At 43.2% G+C, this 14,093-nt stretch overlaps 4 protein-coding genes across 4 annotated transcripts; 3 read left to right on the top strand and 1 right to left on the bottom strand.

Moving 5' to 3' along the window:
* The first annotated feature begins 77 nt into the window (after positions 1–77).
* Positions 78–2,708, top strand: ubb (ubiquitin B). The gene is made up of 2 exons (XM_047020076.1): positions 78–174; positions 768–2,708. Exon 2 carries the CDS (start codon positions 774–776, stop codon positions 2,601–2,603), a length of 1,830 nt encoding a protein of 609 aa, XP_046876032.1. The 5' UTR covers positions 78–174; positions 768–773; the 3' UTR covers positions 2,604–2,708.
* Positions 2,709–3,856: 1,148 nt separating this feature from the next.
* On the top strand, positions 3,857–9,868 carry p2rx5 (purinergic receptor P2X, ligand-gated ion channel, 5). The gene is made up of 12 exons (XM_047020077.1): positions 3,857–4,684; positions 5,560–5,710; positions 5,924–5,995; positions 6,456–6,531; positions 6,714–6,798; positions 7,014–7,094; positions 7,931–8,072; positions 8,160–8,293; positions 8,434–8,527; positions 8,628–8,693; positions 8,904–8,986; positions 9,068–9,868. Exons 1-12 carry the CDS (start codon positions 4,548–4,550, stop codon positions 9,360–9,362), a joined length of 1,416 nt encoding a protein of 471 aa, XP_046876033.1. The 5' UTR covers positions 3,857–4,547; the 3' UTR covers positions 9,363–9,868.
* Positions 9,604–10,625, bottom strand: emc6 (ER membrane protein complex subunit 6). Its single transcript, XM_047020078.1, has one exon. The coding sequence runs from the start codon at positions 10,581–10,583 to the stop codon at positions 10,251–10,253; it is 333 nt and encodes a 110-aa protein (XP_046876034.1). The 5' UTR covers positions 10,584–10,625; the 3' UTR covers positions 9,604–10,250.
* A 548-nt stretch (positions 10,626–11,173) lies between these two features.
* shpk (sedoheptulokinase) lies at positions 11,174–14,042 on the top strand. Its single transcript, XM_047020971.1, is given in 8 exon segments — positions 11,174–11,393; positions 11,490–11,631; positions 11,728–11,902; positions 12,036–12,188; positions 12,391–12,566; positions 12,703–12,903; positions 13,244–13,517; positions 13,519–14,042. Coding segments are annotated over 8 exon segments (1,377 nt in total). The 5' UTR covers positions 11,174–11,255; the 3' UTR covers positions 13,637–14,042.
* Positions 14,043–14,093: the final 51 nt, after the last annotated feature.

Here is a 14,093-nt window from a genome sequence, read left to right as displayed (position 1 = left end):
TTTTCTTATATACTGAAATAAATCATCAGAGTACACGCACTGTGTTCAGAAGCGGATGGACATTGCAAAGTACGTCACCACATCCGCTTAGTATATATGTCACCACCCTGTCGCTAGTAGGGTAAGAGAAGCTGAGAACACAACGAAATTGTATCAGATCGTACTCAATTTACAGTAAGTAGTTTTATTCCCGTTCAAGAATGTAATAATTCTTATTCAAGTGTATTAACAATTCTTGGTCGGATTTATTTATAGAGGGTAGACTCTTTCGACGCCAGCTATTGAACCTAGACGTAGCCTAATCCTTTATTAGTAGTCTAAAGGTAGCTACAGTACCTAGCTAGTACTGTGTACACTAGCTCACTACTTCTGTAGACCAAATGGAATGCTTACCAAAATGTCCTTCATAATTCGAATAAAGACTGCGATCTATAATTTAAACGTTGTAAATGCTTAACGTCGCGTTTATTTTGTATAAAGTTGTTTAGCCTATCTACCTAATGCGTAGTCATGCTAACGCTAACCCTCCATTAGCTGTACAAAGTACAGTGCGAAAAACACGGTGGTGGTAGCCATAGGCTGGTAGCTAGCTTGGATGTCTAAAATGGCGCTTGTGATGGATATCATATTTTGTAGTTTAACCTTCAATGTCGGCATTTCTTATGTTTGTCATTTATATTTGATACTCGCTTTTTGGAGCATTGTGATGCCAACCACATTTGTTTTGAAATGAATTTATTTTAATGAATGCTCATTTTTGTGTTTAGGTAGACATGCAGATCTTTGTTAAGACCCTCACAGGCAAGACCATCACTCTCGAGGTAGAGGCAAGCGACACCATTGAGAACGTCAAGGCCAAGATCCAGGACAAAGAAGGCATTCCCCCAGACCAACAGAGGTTGATCTTTGCCGGCAAACAGCTGGAAGATGGCCGCACCCTGTCAGACTACAACATCCAGAAAGAATCCACCCTCCATCTTGTCCTTCGCCTCAGGGGAGGCATGCAAATCTTCGTGAAAACCCTCACGGGCAAGACCATCACTCTCGAGGTAGAGCCAAGCGACACCATTGAGAACGTCAAGGCCAAGATCCAGGACAAAGAAGGCATTCCCCCAGACCAACAGAGATTGATTTTTGCCGGCAAACAGCTGGAAGATGGCCGTACCCTGTCAGACTACAACATCCAGAAAGAATCCACCCTCCATCTTGTCCTTCGCCTCAGGGGAGGCATGCAAATCTTCGTGAAGACCCTCACAGGCAAGACCATCACTCTCGAGGTAGAGCCAAGCGACACCATTGAGAACGTCAAGGCCAAGATCCAGGACAAAGAAGGCATTCCCCCAGACCAACAGAGATTGATTTTTGCCGGCAAACAGCTGGAAGATGGCCGCACCCTGTCAGACTACAACATCCAGAAAGAATCCACCCTCCATCTTGTCCTTCGCCTCAGGGGAGGCATGCAAATCTTCGTGAAAACCCTCACGGGCAAGACCATCACTCTCGAGGTAGAGGCAAGCGACACCATTGAGAACGTCAAGGCCAAGATCCAGGACAAAGAAGGCATTCCCCCAGACCAACAGAGGTTGATCTTTGCCGGCAAACAGCTGGAAGATGGCCGCACCCTGTCAGACTACAACATCCAGAAAGAATCCACCCTCCATCTTGTCCTTCGCCTCAGGGGAGGCATGCAAATCTTCGTGAAAACCCTCACGGGCAAGACCATCACTCTCGAGGTAGAGCCAAGCGACACCATTGAGAACGTCAAGGCCAAGATCCAGGACAAAGAAGGCATTCCCCCAGACCAACAGAGATTGATTTTTGCCGGCAAACAGCTGGAAGATGGCCGTACCCTGTCAGACTACAACATCCAGAAAGAATCCACCCTCCATCTTGTCCTTCGCCTCAGGGGAGGCATGCAAATCTTCGTGAAGACCCTCACAGGCAAGACCATCACTCTCGAGGTAGAGCCAAGCGACACCATTGAGAACGTCAAGGCCAAGATCCAGGACAAAGAAGGCATTCCCCCAGACCAACAGAGATTGATTTTTGCCGGCAAACAGCTGGAAGATGGCCGCACCCTGTCAGACTACAACATCCAGAAAGAATCCACCCTCCATCTTGTCCTTCGCCTCAGGGGAGGCATGCAAATCTTCGTGAAGACCCTCACAGGCAAGACCATCACTCTCGAGGTAGAGCCAAGCGACACCATTGAGAACGTCAAGGCCAAGATCCAGGACAAAGAAGGCATTCCCCCAGACCAACAGAGATTGATTTTTGCCGGCAAACAGCTGGAAGATGGCCGCACCCTGTCAGACTACAACATCCAGAAAGAATCCACCCTCCATCTTGTCCTTCGCCTCAGGGGAGGCATGCAAATCTTCGTGAAGACCCTCACAGGCAAGACCATCACTCTCGAGGTTGAGCCAAGCGACACCATTGAGAACGTCAAGGCCAAGATCCAGGACAAAGAAGGCATTCCCCCAGACCAGCAGAGGTTGATTTTTGCCGGCAAACAGCTGGAAGATGGCCGTACCCTGTCAGACTACAACATCCAGAAAGAATCCACCCTCCATCTTGTCCTTCGTCTCAGAGGAGGGCAATAAATGTCCAAAACACCAATGTTTCTGTCACCAAGTTTCTTATTCCTTAATCTGTTCTTTTTATATAATTGAAGCAATATTGTTAAAATAAAGATAACTTATCTCCTTTTGCTTTGTCACAATTTAGTTTTTATCCTTTGACATTTTTGAACACATTGCTACTCAAAAGTAGTATTCACAGAATTGTTGCCATTAAATTGACATCCTATTTAATTTGTAGCATTTTGTCTATCCTTGTGTACATTGAACTTGGCCTACCTCCATGGTCCAATACAGACTATTGATATGTTTAGAAGAGGGTTAAATGTTACAAACATGCGCAGAACAAATACCAGGTGTTTTGATATTGTCTCTAATGCGTTCCGCAGACTTGACCAGACCACATTTTGTCAAGTTTGTCAGTAATGTTAATTATCACAAGAGGTCAGAATACACATGATTGGCAATTGCAATTATGAGCCTATTTAGTGGAATGCTTTTGGGCAGACTGCAAAGGTATACTCAATAGAATAGTGATATCCAATACAAATTGGTACATTGACTTGAACTTGCAACAATTTAATAAGCTTTTTGTATTCCACCAGTAGCCACAGTAATAAGGCTACTAATTACTACCTAAACCGCAGATACCTAATATTAATGTAATGGATATGTATTTTGTATGATGCGTTAAGCAGACACAAGTAAAGGGACTTTCCCCCGAGGCAAGTAGGATGAAGACACGTAATTTGGCACAGCTTCGAATCAAACCGGCAACCTTCTGATTACGAGCCGGATTCCCCCACCGCTTAGCCACCTGACTCGCATGTCAAATCTTCTACCTACTCACAGTTTAACACTAGGTTGCTTCATGGGGATATTTTATTTATCTTTAATATGTTTCTTTACTTAATAACCTAGGCTACTTAACTATAGACATAGAAAAAACGAATTCCATTTGCTTACAACTGAAGCATTTTCATTTATTGTGACAGAAATAATAAATATATTAGAAAAATCGAAACGTTGTTAGATGACGGCCTAAAATGCATTTGCAATGTGCCTTGCACTCAAAGCCTTGCACTCAAATCCCTACAATAAGTTTACTTTGTATCAATGTCGTTGTATTTTGAACTTCTATACAGCCTACTCTGTACACAAAAAATCTACAAGACTATTCAAAGTTTTTTTTAATACCTTTTATAAACCTTTTTTTCTTTCTCCTTTCTCATAGGTGTTTGTAGGCTATACGCCTAGTAAAAGGTAAAAGTTACAATCATAAAACAATATACAATAACGTTTTTAATTGTAAATGTAATTGTCTTTGATATTCTGTGTAAATGGTATGTTACATAAAAATAATCATAGTGTCATAAGTCATAGTGTGGTGCACTTGCCTTTCAGACAATTAGACGAGGAATTGGAGAAAAAAAAGGAGATAACAGATTCACATACTGAGACAGTTCCATTCCGTGTTCAAATTAAGTAGCCTCAAGAATAGCGCTTACAACTCCCAGAGAAGACGTAGCCTACCAGGGAGTGTCGGGTAGCGGAAACTATTTTTACTTTGCTGTCAGTCATCAGTAAATGTTCTATTTCAACTGAGGTGTGTAGGCTAAGGGTTTTGTGTTAAATATCTCAAAATAAATGAATGAAAAATAAGCCTGATAAAGAAGTCTTGATCTGACAGACTTCACAAGCTCTTCGTTTCAAGGCGACAGATGAGGGGCACACGTTAATTCCTGCAAATAAATGTCATGTAAGCCTAGGGTAAACCACGACAAAGTTATTTTTTATTTAACTTTTTACATTCTCAGCAGTTCAAATACAGTCACTATAAACGTCCAACCTTTGTTTCAATTGTTTCAACATTTAGGCAGCGCGTATTTGGAACTGACAAATAAGTCTGTCCGCTCTGTTCACTGTTCAGTTTAGCACACGCTGTCACCGGGCGTTGTAGCAAGTGGAATGGCTGGACCTGCTTTGGGAATGTTTTTTTTCTCTCTCCTGAATTACAAGACAGAAAAATATGTCATTGCCGAAAATAAGAAAGTTGGAATATTATTTAGACTCTATCAATTGGCCATACTGGGATACTTAATCGGGTAAGGTGTAACTATTTCGATGCATAGCCCGTTGAGCCGTAGTTAGATTTATTACAGCTGAAATGATCCAGTTTAGGGTCTATAATTGCTTTAGGTCCGTTCAGTATTCAATTGTCAAGCGCGTCGTTATTTAACCTTGCCCAAATGTTTCGAAATATTGGGTTGTCCTCGTGTCAGCTGGATGCCATAACACCCTCAACTAACTTGCTACAAATTATATTTGATATTTATATTTAAAAAATGTAAACACATTTGACAAGATTTCTGCTTTGTCCTGTTATTGTTATAACTGTGGCTGAATTACTGACAAATGCAGTTGGAATATTTTTTTATGGCGTTGTAAAATGAATAATTGACTCCAATTAAGGCACGCTAGAAGCGTGCCTACAACTCCCTCAAGGAAATGTGAAATATTGTCTATTAAGTTCTGAAAGTTACATCGTTAGTCTTTCATCAAGCTAATGATAATTACAAGAAAAACGTTTGCTAATGGCCCAGTTGGTGTTTGAATGCCATCGACAGAAGTGTATTGAGCAGTTGGCCCATTTGATACATGGCACTTGCATACTTTTCATTCTTTTCGTTAAGCTGTACCTACAACATTTCATGCGTTATTCTGAAAACTTTTTTGGTAGTCCCATCTGTAGCTTATTTCACAAGTAAATGGTAACTGTTTTGACATATAATTGACCAACCCTAAACCAGACTTGCTCTTACACATCAAACAGCACATGAAGTTTACATTGCATCAATGTCGTTGTAGTTTAATCTTCTATATAGCCTACTCTGTACACAGAGAATCTACAAGACACAATTCAAAGAAAGGGTTTCTATACCTTTTTATAAACCTCTTTTTTGTATTTCTCCTTTCTCAGATGGGTGTTTGTGGTTAAGAAAGGATACCAAGAGAAGGAAGATACTTGCCAGAGCTCAGTCATCACCAAACTCAAAGGTGTTGCCTTGACCAACAACTCAGTCTCTGGACTTCACCTTTGGGGTGCAGAGGATTATGTCATGCCACCACAGGTGAGGTTTCCAGCCCCCCAATAGTTAACCCCTTGTTTTCTGTTTCCTTGTCCACTCCATCACATACTGTGGTTCTACTTCCTGTACATACTCAGCTCTGTCAGGCTAATGACACCAAGTGACAGGCTAAATGGGAACACTTTCACAGCTACAAATCCTAAACTGAACTCTACTTACGGATGATCTTGTGTGTGCTTGTCGTTGTGTTTTTAGGGGGAGCAAGTATTCTTCATTGTTACAAACTACGTAGAGACCCCAAATCAGAGACTCGCATTCTGTGCCGAGGTGAGTTGACAACCACAGCGATGACTATTACCATAAAAGGCTAAACAAACAAAATGAGTCAAAATGCTGGAACCGCACACAGACATGTTGACATTACTTTACATTTACATTTAATAGATGCTCTTATCTAGAGCGACTTACAGTAAGTACAGGGACATTACCCCCAAGGCAAGAAGGGTGAAGTGCCTTGCCCACACAACGTCATTATGCACCACTGGGAATCGAACCGGCAACCTTCTGATTAATAGCCCGATTCCCTAACCGCTCAGCCATCTGACTCCCCCCTCGTTGACAAGATTCTGACAGTCTCCTTGTTTGGTTATCTCAGTAGATAGAGAGATAGAGCTGTTGTGTAGATATATAGTTCATACCACTGTCAGCGAGGACCCACAATGTGATCTACTACATTAACTTGGTATTCACAAGTGTAAACATTATAGCCTGATATTATGCTTTCCAGAGCCCCAAGGTGCCAGATGGCCTTTGTGTAAACAATTATGACTGTGAAGAGGGCCAAGCTGTGAAAGCAGGCCATGGTAAGGACTGGCTTGTCAATTACGACCATTTCACTCCTTGGTCACATTTGTCCTCAGTGTACACGATGCACAGTATGAATACACAGACTTTATTCCATTTCAATTGCCCTAAAGTGGCTGTCATGATTTTACCCACTGAACAGTTCCACTTTCCAATGTATGACCCCAGTATTTTCTTGCAGGAATAAAGACTGGGTTCTGCATTAATGAAACGGGGACCTGTGAGATACACGGCTGGTGCCCTGTTGAGCACCAACGGAAACCCTTGTGAGAATATATCCATTTGGAGCTTTTCAGTCTTTAGTGTGCCTGGTCTACTGTCCACACTTGTCCACACCACAGGTTGTCTGCATCCTAGCAAAAGATCGAAACCTGCACAATGTGGGCCAGGACATGTCTTAAAGCGAGGTCAAAATGTGGCCTTTGCTGTTAAGTGAAAAACGTTACTCTGAACGTTACGCTACTGTTTCTCTTGTTTTCAGGGAGGCTTCCCTAGCCGTGGCCGAAAACTTCACCGTGTACGTCAAGAACTTCATCAGGTTTCCTAAATTTGAATTCTCCAAGTAAGTGGCTGTGAGAGGTTTTAAGTGGGGGGGAAATCTCCAGAGACACACTGACATGTTCCACACTCTATGGGCGAGTGAGAGAAAGAGAGAGGGGGGTTTGTGTGCTCTAAAAACGGCTTTGAATAGCTGTTAGGGTACAGATCCCCTTCTATTTTTAAGTTGTCCCCCCCTCCCAGCCTGTGCTGCTGTGTGCTCAGTGAGACAGTGAGGCGGTCATCTGAGATGTCCTTGACAGCAGGCACTGCCCTGGACAGGTGTCAGATCAGCCTGTGTGCTCTCACGTCACTGTTGCTGCAGGCTTAGTCAACTGGAACACTGACCGAGTTCTTGTCTGTTTGACAGAAAAGCAGTCAGATGTCTAACCAAAGCTTATTCCGGTTTTAACCCTTGTGTTATCTTCGGGTCATTTTCACCCATCAGTCATTGTGACCCACCGTCGTTTGCGACAACTTTACCGCGTACAAAAACAAAGTGAAGCATTTTCTTTTAACCGTTGGGCTGTCTCAGATTTGTTTTTGTATTGGGTAAACACAACGATGGTTCGTTATTGAAGGCAGCACAAGGGTTAAGAATTTGGTCTTGAGTGCCACAACACATTGATCAGTTACAGTAATGGATTGTGTAGAAATGGATTGGTTTTGAATGAGTTCATATGTTTAAACTGTCAAAATCCCTTCAAGTAAGGACGTTCTTGTAATGCTATGGGTTTCATGTTGTTGCTCATAATGACTCAGAATACGTCTGAATGATACTGGTTGTTAGAGGTTAGCAGAGTGACTGCACAGCAATAGGATGAGGTTCAAACTACAGGTTTTCTTGTCCCTCTCTGCTAGATCAAATGTCCTTGACACCAGTGATGACACCTATCTGAAGAGATGCCTCTATGATAAAGTCGATCATCCTTACTGCCCCATCTTTCGCCTCGGTGATGTAGTCAGCCTAACAGGAAATAGCTTCCAGGACATGGCTGTGAAGGTACATAGAAACCACAGGTCATCGTTGGCCAAAAAGAAACCCAAGGTAAACATAGGTCTGTTAGTGAATTCTTGACTTTTCTTTTAGGGTGGGTCGATTGGAATTCAGATTGAGTGGAACTGTGACTTGGACAAGGACTACTCCCAGTGTAACCCCGAATACAACTTTGTCCGTTTGGATTTGAGCATAAACAACTCGGCCATATCCGGGTACAACTTCAGGTACATGTCCCCACAAAGATGTTACATTGAATCAAACTCTGTAAGAAATGCACTGGGAAATAGGTTTGAAGATGATGTGTTTCAACCTAAACCGATCCTCAAGTGTTGGAAGTCCTCAGTAGGTGTTGTATGTTTTCCAGACATGCCAGATATTTTAAAGATGAAACCGGGGAGGACTATCGAACCTTGTATAAAGTGTATGGAATTCGCTTCGACATCATGATCAGTGGACGGGTATGTCAGGGATTTGTATTATTTTTATTACATTGTGTCTCTTTTTACATCTCCAGTAGTAATATGGCAGTCCTGATCATTTTGAAAGTCTGTTTTTCAGGCTGGAAAATTCAACATTGTGCCTACATTAATTGCCATTGGATCTGCGATTGCTTTGATGGGTGCAGTAAGTTCTAGTCTAGATATTGAAATCCATGTATTCAATTGTATCTAGAATTGGCATTCTGTTCAATCCTCATGGGTGTGGTATAGTCTGTCTCCACTAGATGGTAATGATTATCTGTTCATTTTCAGGCTGACTATCTAATCACGATCACAATCCAGTTCCAAAAGCTGTGGCCTTGTCTGATGTGGAAATGTCTGATGTTTGTTTCAGGGAGCCTTTGCATGTGACATGATACTCCTGTACATGATGAACACAAGTTCCTACTACTGTGAGAAGAAGTTTGAAATCATCAAGTAAGAGTTCTCTGATATGTTTAATGTAAAGTGAAAATTACAGTATTGGGAAGACCTTTAAAAACGCTGTCTGTCCTGTAGAAAAGACCGGGGCTCAAAGCACCGGGAGGACAAGACGACGCACCGAGACAAACGACACAGGAAAGCAGCCAATCAACACGCCGTCACAAACCTTTCTCCATCCACACATGGAGAAAAAGCAGAGGGACAGGAGCCAACCGATGCGTCCACAATGCCTCAGTCTGAGGAGAATCCCCAGGCAGTGGAGAAACGGGGACCTACCTGTCCGAGAAACACGGGCCAACGCTACTCTGCTGTTCTCCCTCCTCGAACCGCAGAGACAAAGCACCATATCACTTTCTCCCCACGAAGTTAACCAGTTATTCTTTGATTGATTGAAAGAAAAGCTGCTGCATCATCATCCAGAAAGCTAGATCTGGTTTTGTGAATACAAGGAAGGGTGAGATGACCTTGACTGACTCCCACCAGCCATAAAGGGATGCTTGCATACCTCGGTCACGCATGCCCTGGTTGAACAAGGCTGAGAGCTGGTACAGTATAAAAATGCCCTGCACTAGGCTGAAACGATCAAAGCCAAATCAGAGAACAAAGTGCCGTTTCTGTTCAGAAGGGATTTGTTTATTGCATGTGTTCAGTTGAAAGTAGAATGAATCTTGACATGCTGTTGAGGTCTGTTGGACCAGAAAAGCCGGGCTGAGATGTTTACATATACAGTAAATCTTTATAAAGTCCTGTTGTAATTCAGCATTAAAAATAGAGAAGCACATTCTATTATTTCATACCTCTGGGACTTTTTCTTTATCCTTTCCAGTAGAATTTGTGTTCCCTAATAAAAATGTACACAGCAGATACATAAATGCACATAGTTGTGTTGTCTTTTATTTAGTACAATTTGGTCAAAATGATCCCAGTTGCAGTGCTTTACTACCTGGTTTGTTAACAAGAATATCACCTCAGTGGCTGCTTAGAATAATCTATATGGATGTTTTTGTTAGTTTCATTCTAGATGTTAAGTACAATGGCCATTAAATTGACAGAGCTGAGAAACAATTACAATGTATAAGTTAAGGTCACACAGTTTATAAGTTCAGTGCAAGAGGAAAAGCAGGCTAATGTTTCATTTGATAAGTGTGTAAAATCAAACCATGAAAAAACCGTCATCGGACAAACAGGGGTGTTAGATATTAGACAATACATCTATGATCATTAACAAACATTGAGTCACAAATATAAGCATAACATTTTAGTATACATGCACCATTCCGTAGAGGAAAGTCCAAAATAGGATGTAGGTAAAAAGACCCCCAACAAGGCCCCCGGTAAAGAGGAGTCGCCGAGATTTGAAGCACTTGTTCCACCGACGACCGGCCTTGAGGATGAGTAGAAGGGATAGTAGAAACGATGCGAGTAAATAAAAGACGAAGCCGTAGAGCCCAGTTAAGCCAAGAATTCCTGCTGTTGCCCCAGACAGAGCTGACACAGATGTGCGACAGTAGTCCAGAACCGCGGCGTTGCCCCTCACAGCAATCTCGCTTATGAATTGTGGTCCTTCCCGTTTCGCCATCACAGAAGCCATATCTGTACGATACTCGCAGTGAGCGTGTCAAAGACTGCTTCCACTGACGATCAAAGAAAGGGAATATAGTTACTGACAATGCCATGCTGCAAAATGGTTCTGTTTTGCCGTGTTGCTTGCAGGCTAACGCGACGTAATACTTAGCTTAGAGCTAACAGCTATGCTACTCACCTTGTGTCTAGAAGAATGTATATTGTAACGTTATGATTTGCTCCACGATCATTCAAACGGACATAGCTTTTATATCGACAAGTTGGTAATATGCCTAATATAAACAAAAGAAATGTAATTTAGAGATGTAAAATGAGTTTAGCTAAAAGCTTAATAAGGATTTCTGTTAGATGGAGTCGGCCATTTTGCACGAAGTGCATGATGGGCATTATTGTACACGAGTTTGATTATTGGACTTCTTGATATTAAATAAATTGCTGCGTATTTTTGATGCTGTATATATGTGTTTTCACTGTATTTATTTAACTTTGTATTTTGTTACTCGCGTTCCCTAACTTATTCGATAAGTTATTGTGATAATATAAACTACTTCCAGATGACCTTTGGTCTTAGCTACGGTGTCCGTCTGTTTCCAAAATACCCATCATTAGTCTAACGTTACCCCACATTTTATTAACACATTTGTTTGCCTAAGTGACCACATATTACACTGAAATCACTATGGGGAAGTATGTACTCGGCATAGATATAGGAACAACTTCCATCAAGGCCGTTTTACTCGACTTAACTTCTAAAGCCGTTTTGGAGAACTCCAGTTTGTCAACCAAGGCAGACATCGTTGCTAACGGTGGATCAAACGTATGTGACTGTGTGTAGCATATATGTTGCTCTAGAATCTAGCCAATATGTTTTCCGAAAAAAACCCCAACATGAATCTGTTTCCTTATTATGCAGGTCAAAGAGCAGGACACTGGACAAATAATAAACGTTTTGAATAAGTGCATTGCTTCTTTGCCCGGAAATAAACTCAAGGATGTTGTTATGATTGGGGTGTCAGGACAAATGCATGGAGTTGTGTTCTGGAAAGCAAAATCAGGTACCAAGACAATGTTTTGTCCTAATTGTTGAATTGCTTTATTTTGTGTATTTATACATGTTATTGTATGTCAACATTCTGAATACCAATTGCCAGGCTGTGACTGGTCCAGTGGAAACTACTTCAGAGCCAAAGACACCAGTCAGCTGATCACCTGGCAGGATGGGAGATGTAACAGTGATTTTCTAGCCACCCTCCCTGCCCCAAACTCCCATCTCAGCCTAGCCACAGGTTTCGGTTGTGCCACAATCTTTTGGTACATGAGACACAGGTATGCATGGCAAACATAGTCTGACCAACATAAACCAATATAATACACCTGCCTACCTATCCATATACCCCCACACATTAACTTATACACCTTATGAACATGCTTGTTGTGTTTGTCTTGTGTTTGGATGCAGGCCTGAGTTCCTGGCTGACCTCACAGTGACAGGAACCATCCATGACTATGTGGTGTCGATGCTGTGTGGTTTGGAGAGATGTGTGATGACGCCACAGAATGCTGCCAGCTGGGGCTACTTCAACACTGCCACCAACCAGTGGAACAGGGACATGTGAGTATGTTCTGAGCGGGACTCACATGATGCTTTTGTACTAGCATGAATAAATGCATGGTGACAGCTACTACAGCAAACGAGTCATATAGTTCAATGTGACAACGCCCTTGCATCCAGGTCCTGAAGATGACATTATGATATGTATGTCATTGTGTGTATCAATGGAACTAACGTGGATGTCTGTGTGTGCATGCTGTAGTCTGAAGAACGCTCATTTCCCCGTGCACCTGCTCCCTGAGTGTGTGGAGTCTGGGAGCTTGGCTGGGCAGACGTGCTCAGAGTGGCACGGCATCCCGGCCCACACGCGGGTCGGGGCAGCTCTGGGAGACTTCCAGTGCTCCGTCTACTCCTGCATGACGGACGGGACGGACGCAGGTGAAGGGGTCGGAGGGGGCGTCCTCTCGGGGAGGGGGGGGGGGAGGGGGGGTGGTGGTCGTCTGGGGTCGCACGCTCGTCTCCCACGTCGTGCGTTCGACGCCTCGAAAACACTTTGTTTCTCCTTCCTTGGCAGTGCTCAACATCGGTACCTCAGCACAGCTGACGTACGCCATGCCGGAGGACTTCAGGCCGCCACACGTCCCTGAGCCCGCCTCCTCCCTCTCCTACTTCCCCTACTTTAGTAACTCCTACTTGGCTGTGGCGGCGTCACTGAATGGAGGAAATGTGTTGGCCAGCTTTGTGGGGATGCTGAGTGCGTGGATGAAAGAGTTAGGTAATTTGATTCGCCCACACTAACATTGCCGCATTGTATATGTAGCTACCCCTTGGTGCTGTAAAAGGTCACATGATACAAACCATTTCCTGTGTAAGAAACTGCTCCCCCTATTCTTGTCTGAATTGCCGCGCTTGCCTTCGGCTGCAGTTTGATTGACAGTGGTTTCACAAAATAGTCCATGGATGGGGTCGGCCCCCCTTGCCAAAGGCAATTGATTGGAACATAATTGGTTGGAAAGAAGCTGGCCACTTCAGAATTAGAAATTGACATTCTACTGGCACTTTACCACTAATCTCACTGACCCGATTTCCCCGGTATTTCTCCTACCTACCCCCAGGGGTAGACATGAGCGACTCCAGCCTGTATGAGCAGGTGATCAGGTGTGCCTTGAGCCAGGAGAGCAGTGATCTTCGGGTGAGTCCCACCCTCCTAGGAGAGAGACACAGCCCACAGAGCCTGGGCCAGGTGTCCGACATAGCCCCCTCCAACCTCTCCCTGGGTCACGTCGCCAGGGCAGTGTGCCACGGTATCCTGGAGAACCTCACCTCCATGATGCCCCCCGTGTCTCTGCTAGCGGCAGGGGTGAAAAGGATCATGGGTAGCGGGAGCGCCCTCTCGTAACGAGGTGCTGAGACAGGAAGTGGAGAGGGCGTTCCCCGTGCCAGTGGTGTACGGTGGAGATGTGGACTCTGCTGTGGGCGTGGCTATGGTACTCTGTGATCGATTCTGAACGTAACTGAACTCTTATGCCTACTTGTCATTCCGGCTCTCGAGTCATATTGTGATTTTATGATGATTCTGCATTTGTGTGTTTCTTGCATTATCAGTAATTCCAGTTGCATTCTGAAATACTTGACTGCTGTATACATTTCTAAGAAATCATCATAAATGGGTTTGGATGATGTGAATTTATAACTGTTAATAGCATGAATTGTATAGTGTGCAAGTAATGCACAGTGTCACGTTCGCAGTACAGATCAAAAACATTATCTGTCAGCACTTTTGGACACTGATTGTTATGTTGATTATCATAACTTTAATCAATAGCTAGCTGGATTTTGTAAGCGATAATTGCAAAAGTAAACATTGCCGATGTCCCCACCACATTGTGCAGGCCATCGTTTTTATATTAATTCATCCATTATCAGTAATGCCATTTGCGTAGTTTTAAAATCATCAAGCAAGGA

The sequence above is a fragment of the Hypomesus transpacificus genome, chromosome 5 (genome assembly GCF_021917145.1).
Source record: "Hypomesus transpacificus isolate Combined female chromosome 5, fHypTra1, whole genome shotgun sequence".
Taxonomy (NCBI): Eukaryota; Metazoa; Chordata; class Actinopteri; order Osmeriformes; family Osmeridae; genus Hypomesus; species Hypomesus transpacificus.
Note: the sequence above shows the minus strand (reverse complement) of the source record. Positions and strands in the feature narration are given on the sequence as shown.

Coding starts and splice junctions, on each gene's coding strand:
- ubb (XM_047020076.1), top strand. CDS start 774: ATGCAGATCTTTGTTAAGACCCTCACAGGCAAGACCATCACTCTCGAG.
- p2rx5 (XM_047020077.1), top strand. CDS start 4,548: ATGGCTGGACCTGCTTTGGGAATGTTTTTTTTCTCTCTCCTGAATTAC. Junction 7,095..7,930: donor CCTAAATTTGAATTCTCCAA/GTAAGTGGCTGT, acceptor CCTCTCTGCTAG/ATCAAATGTCCTTGACACCA. Junction 8,694..8,903: donor CGATTGCTTTGATGGGTGCA/GTAAGTTCTAGT, acceptor TGTTTGTTTCAG/GGAGCCTTTGCATGTGACAT.
- emc6 (XM_047020078.1), bottom strand. CDS start 10,583: ATGGCTTCTGTGATGGCGAAACGGGAAGGACCACAATTCATAAGCGAG.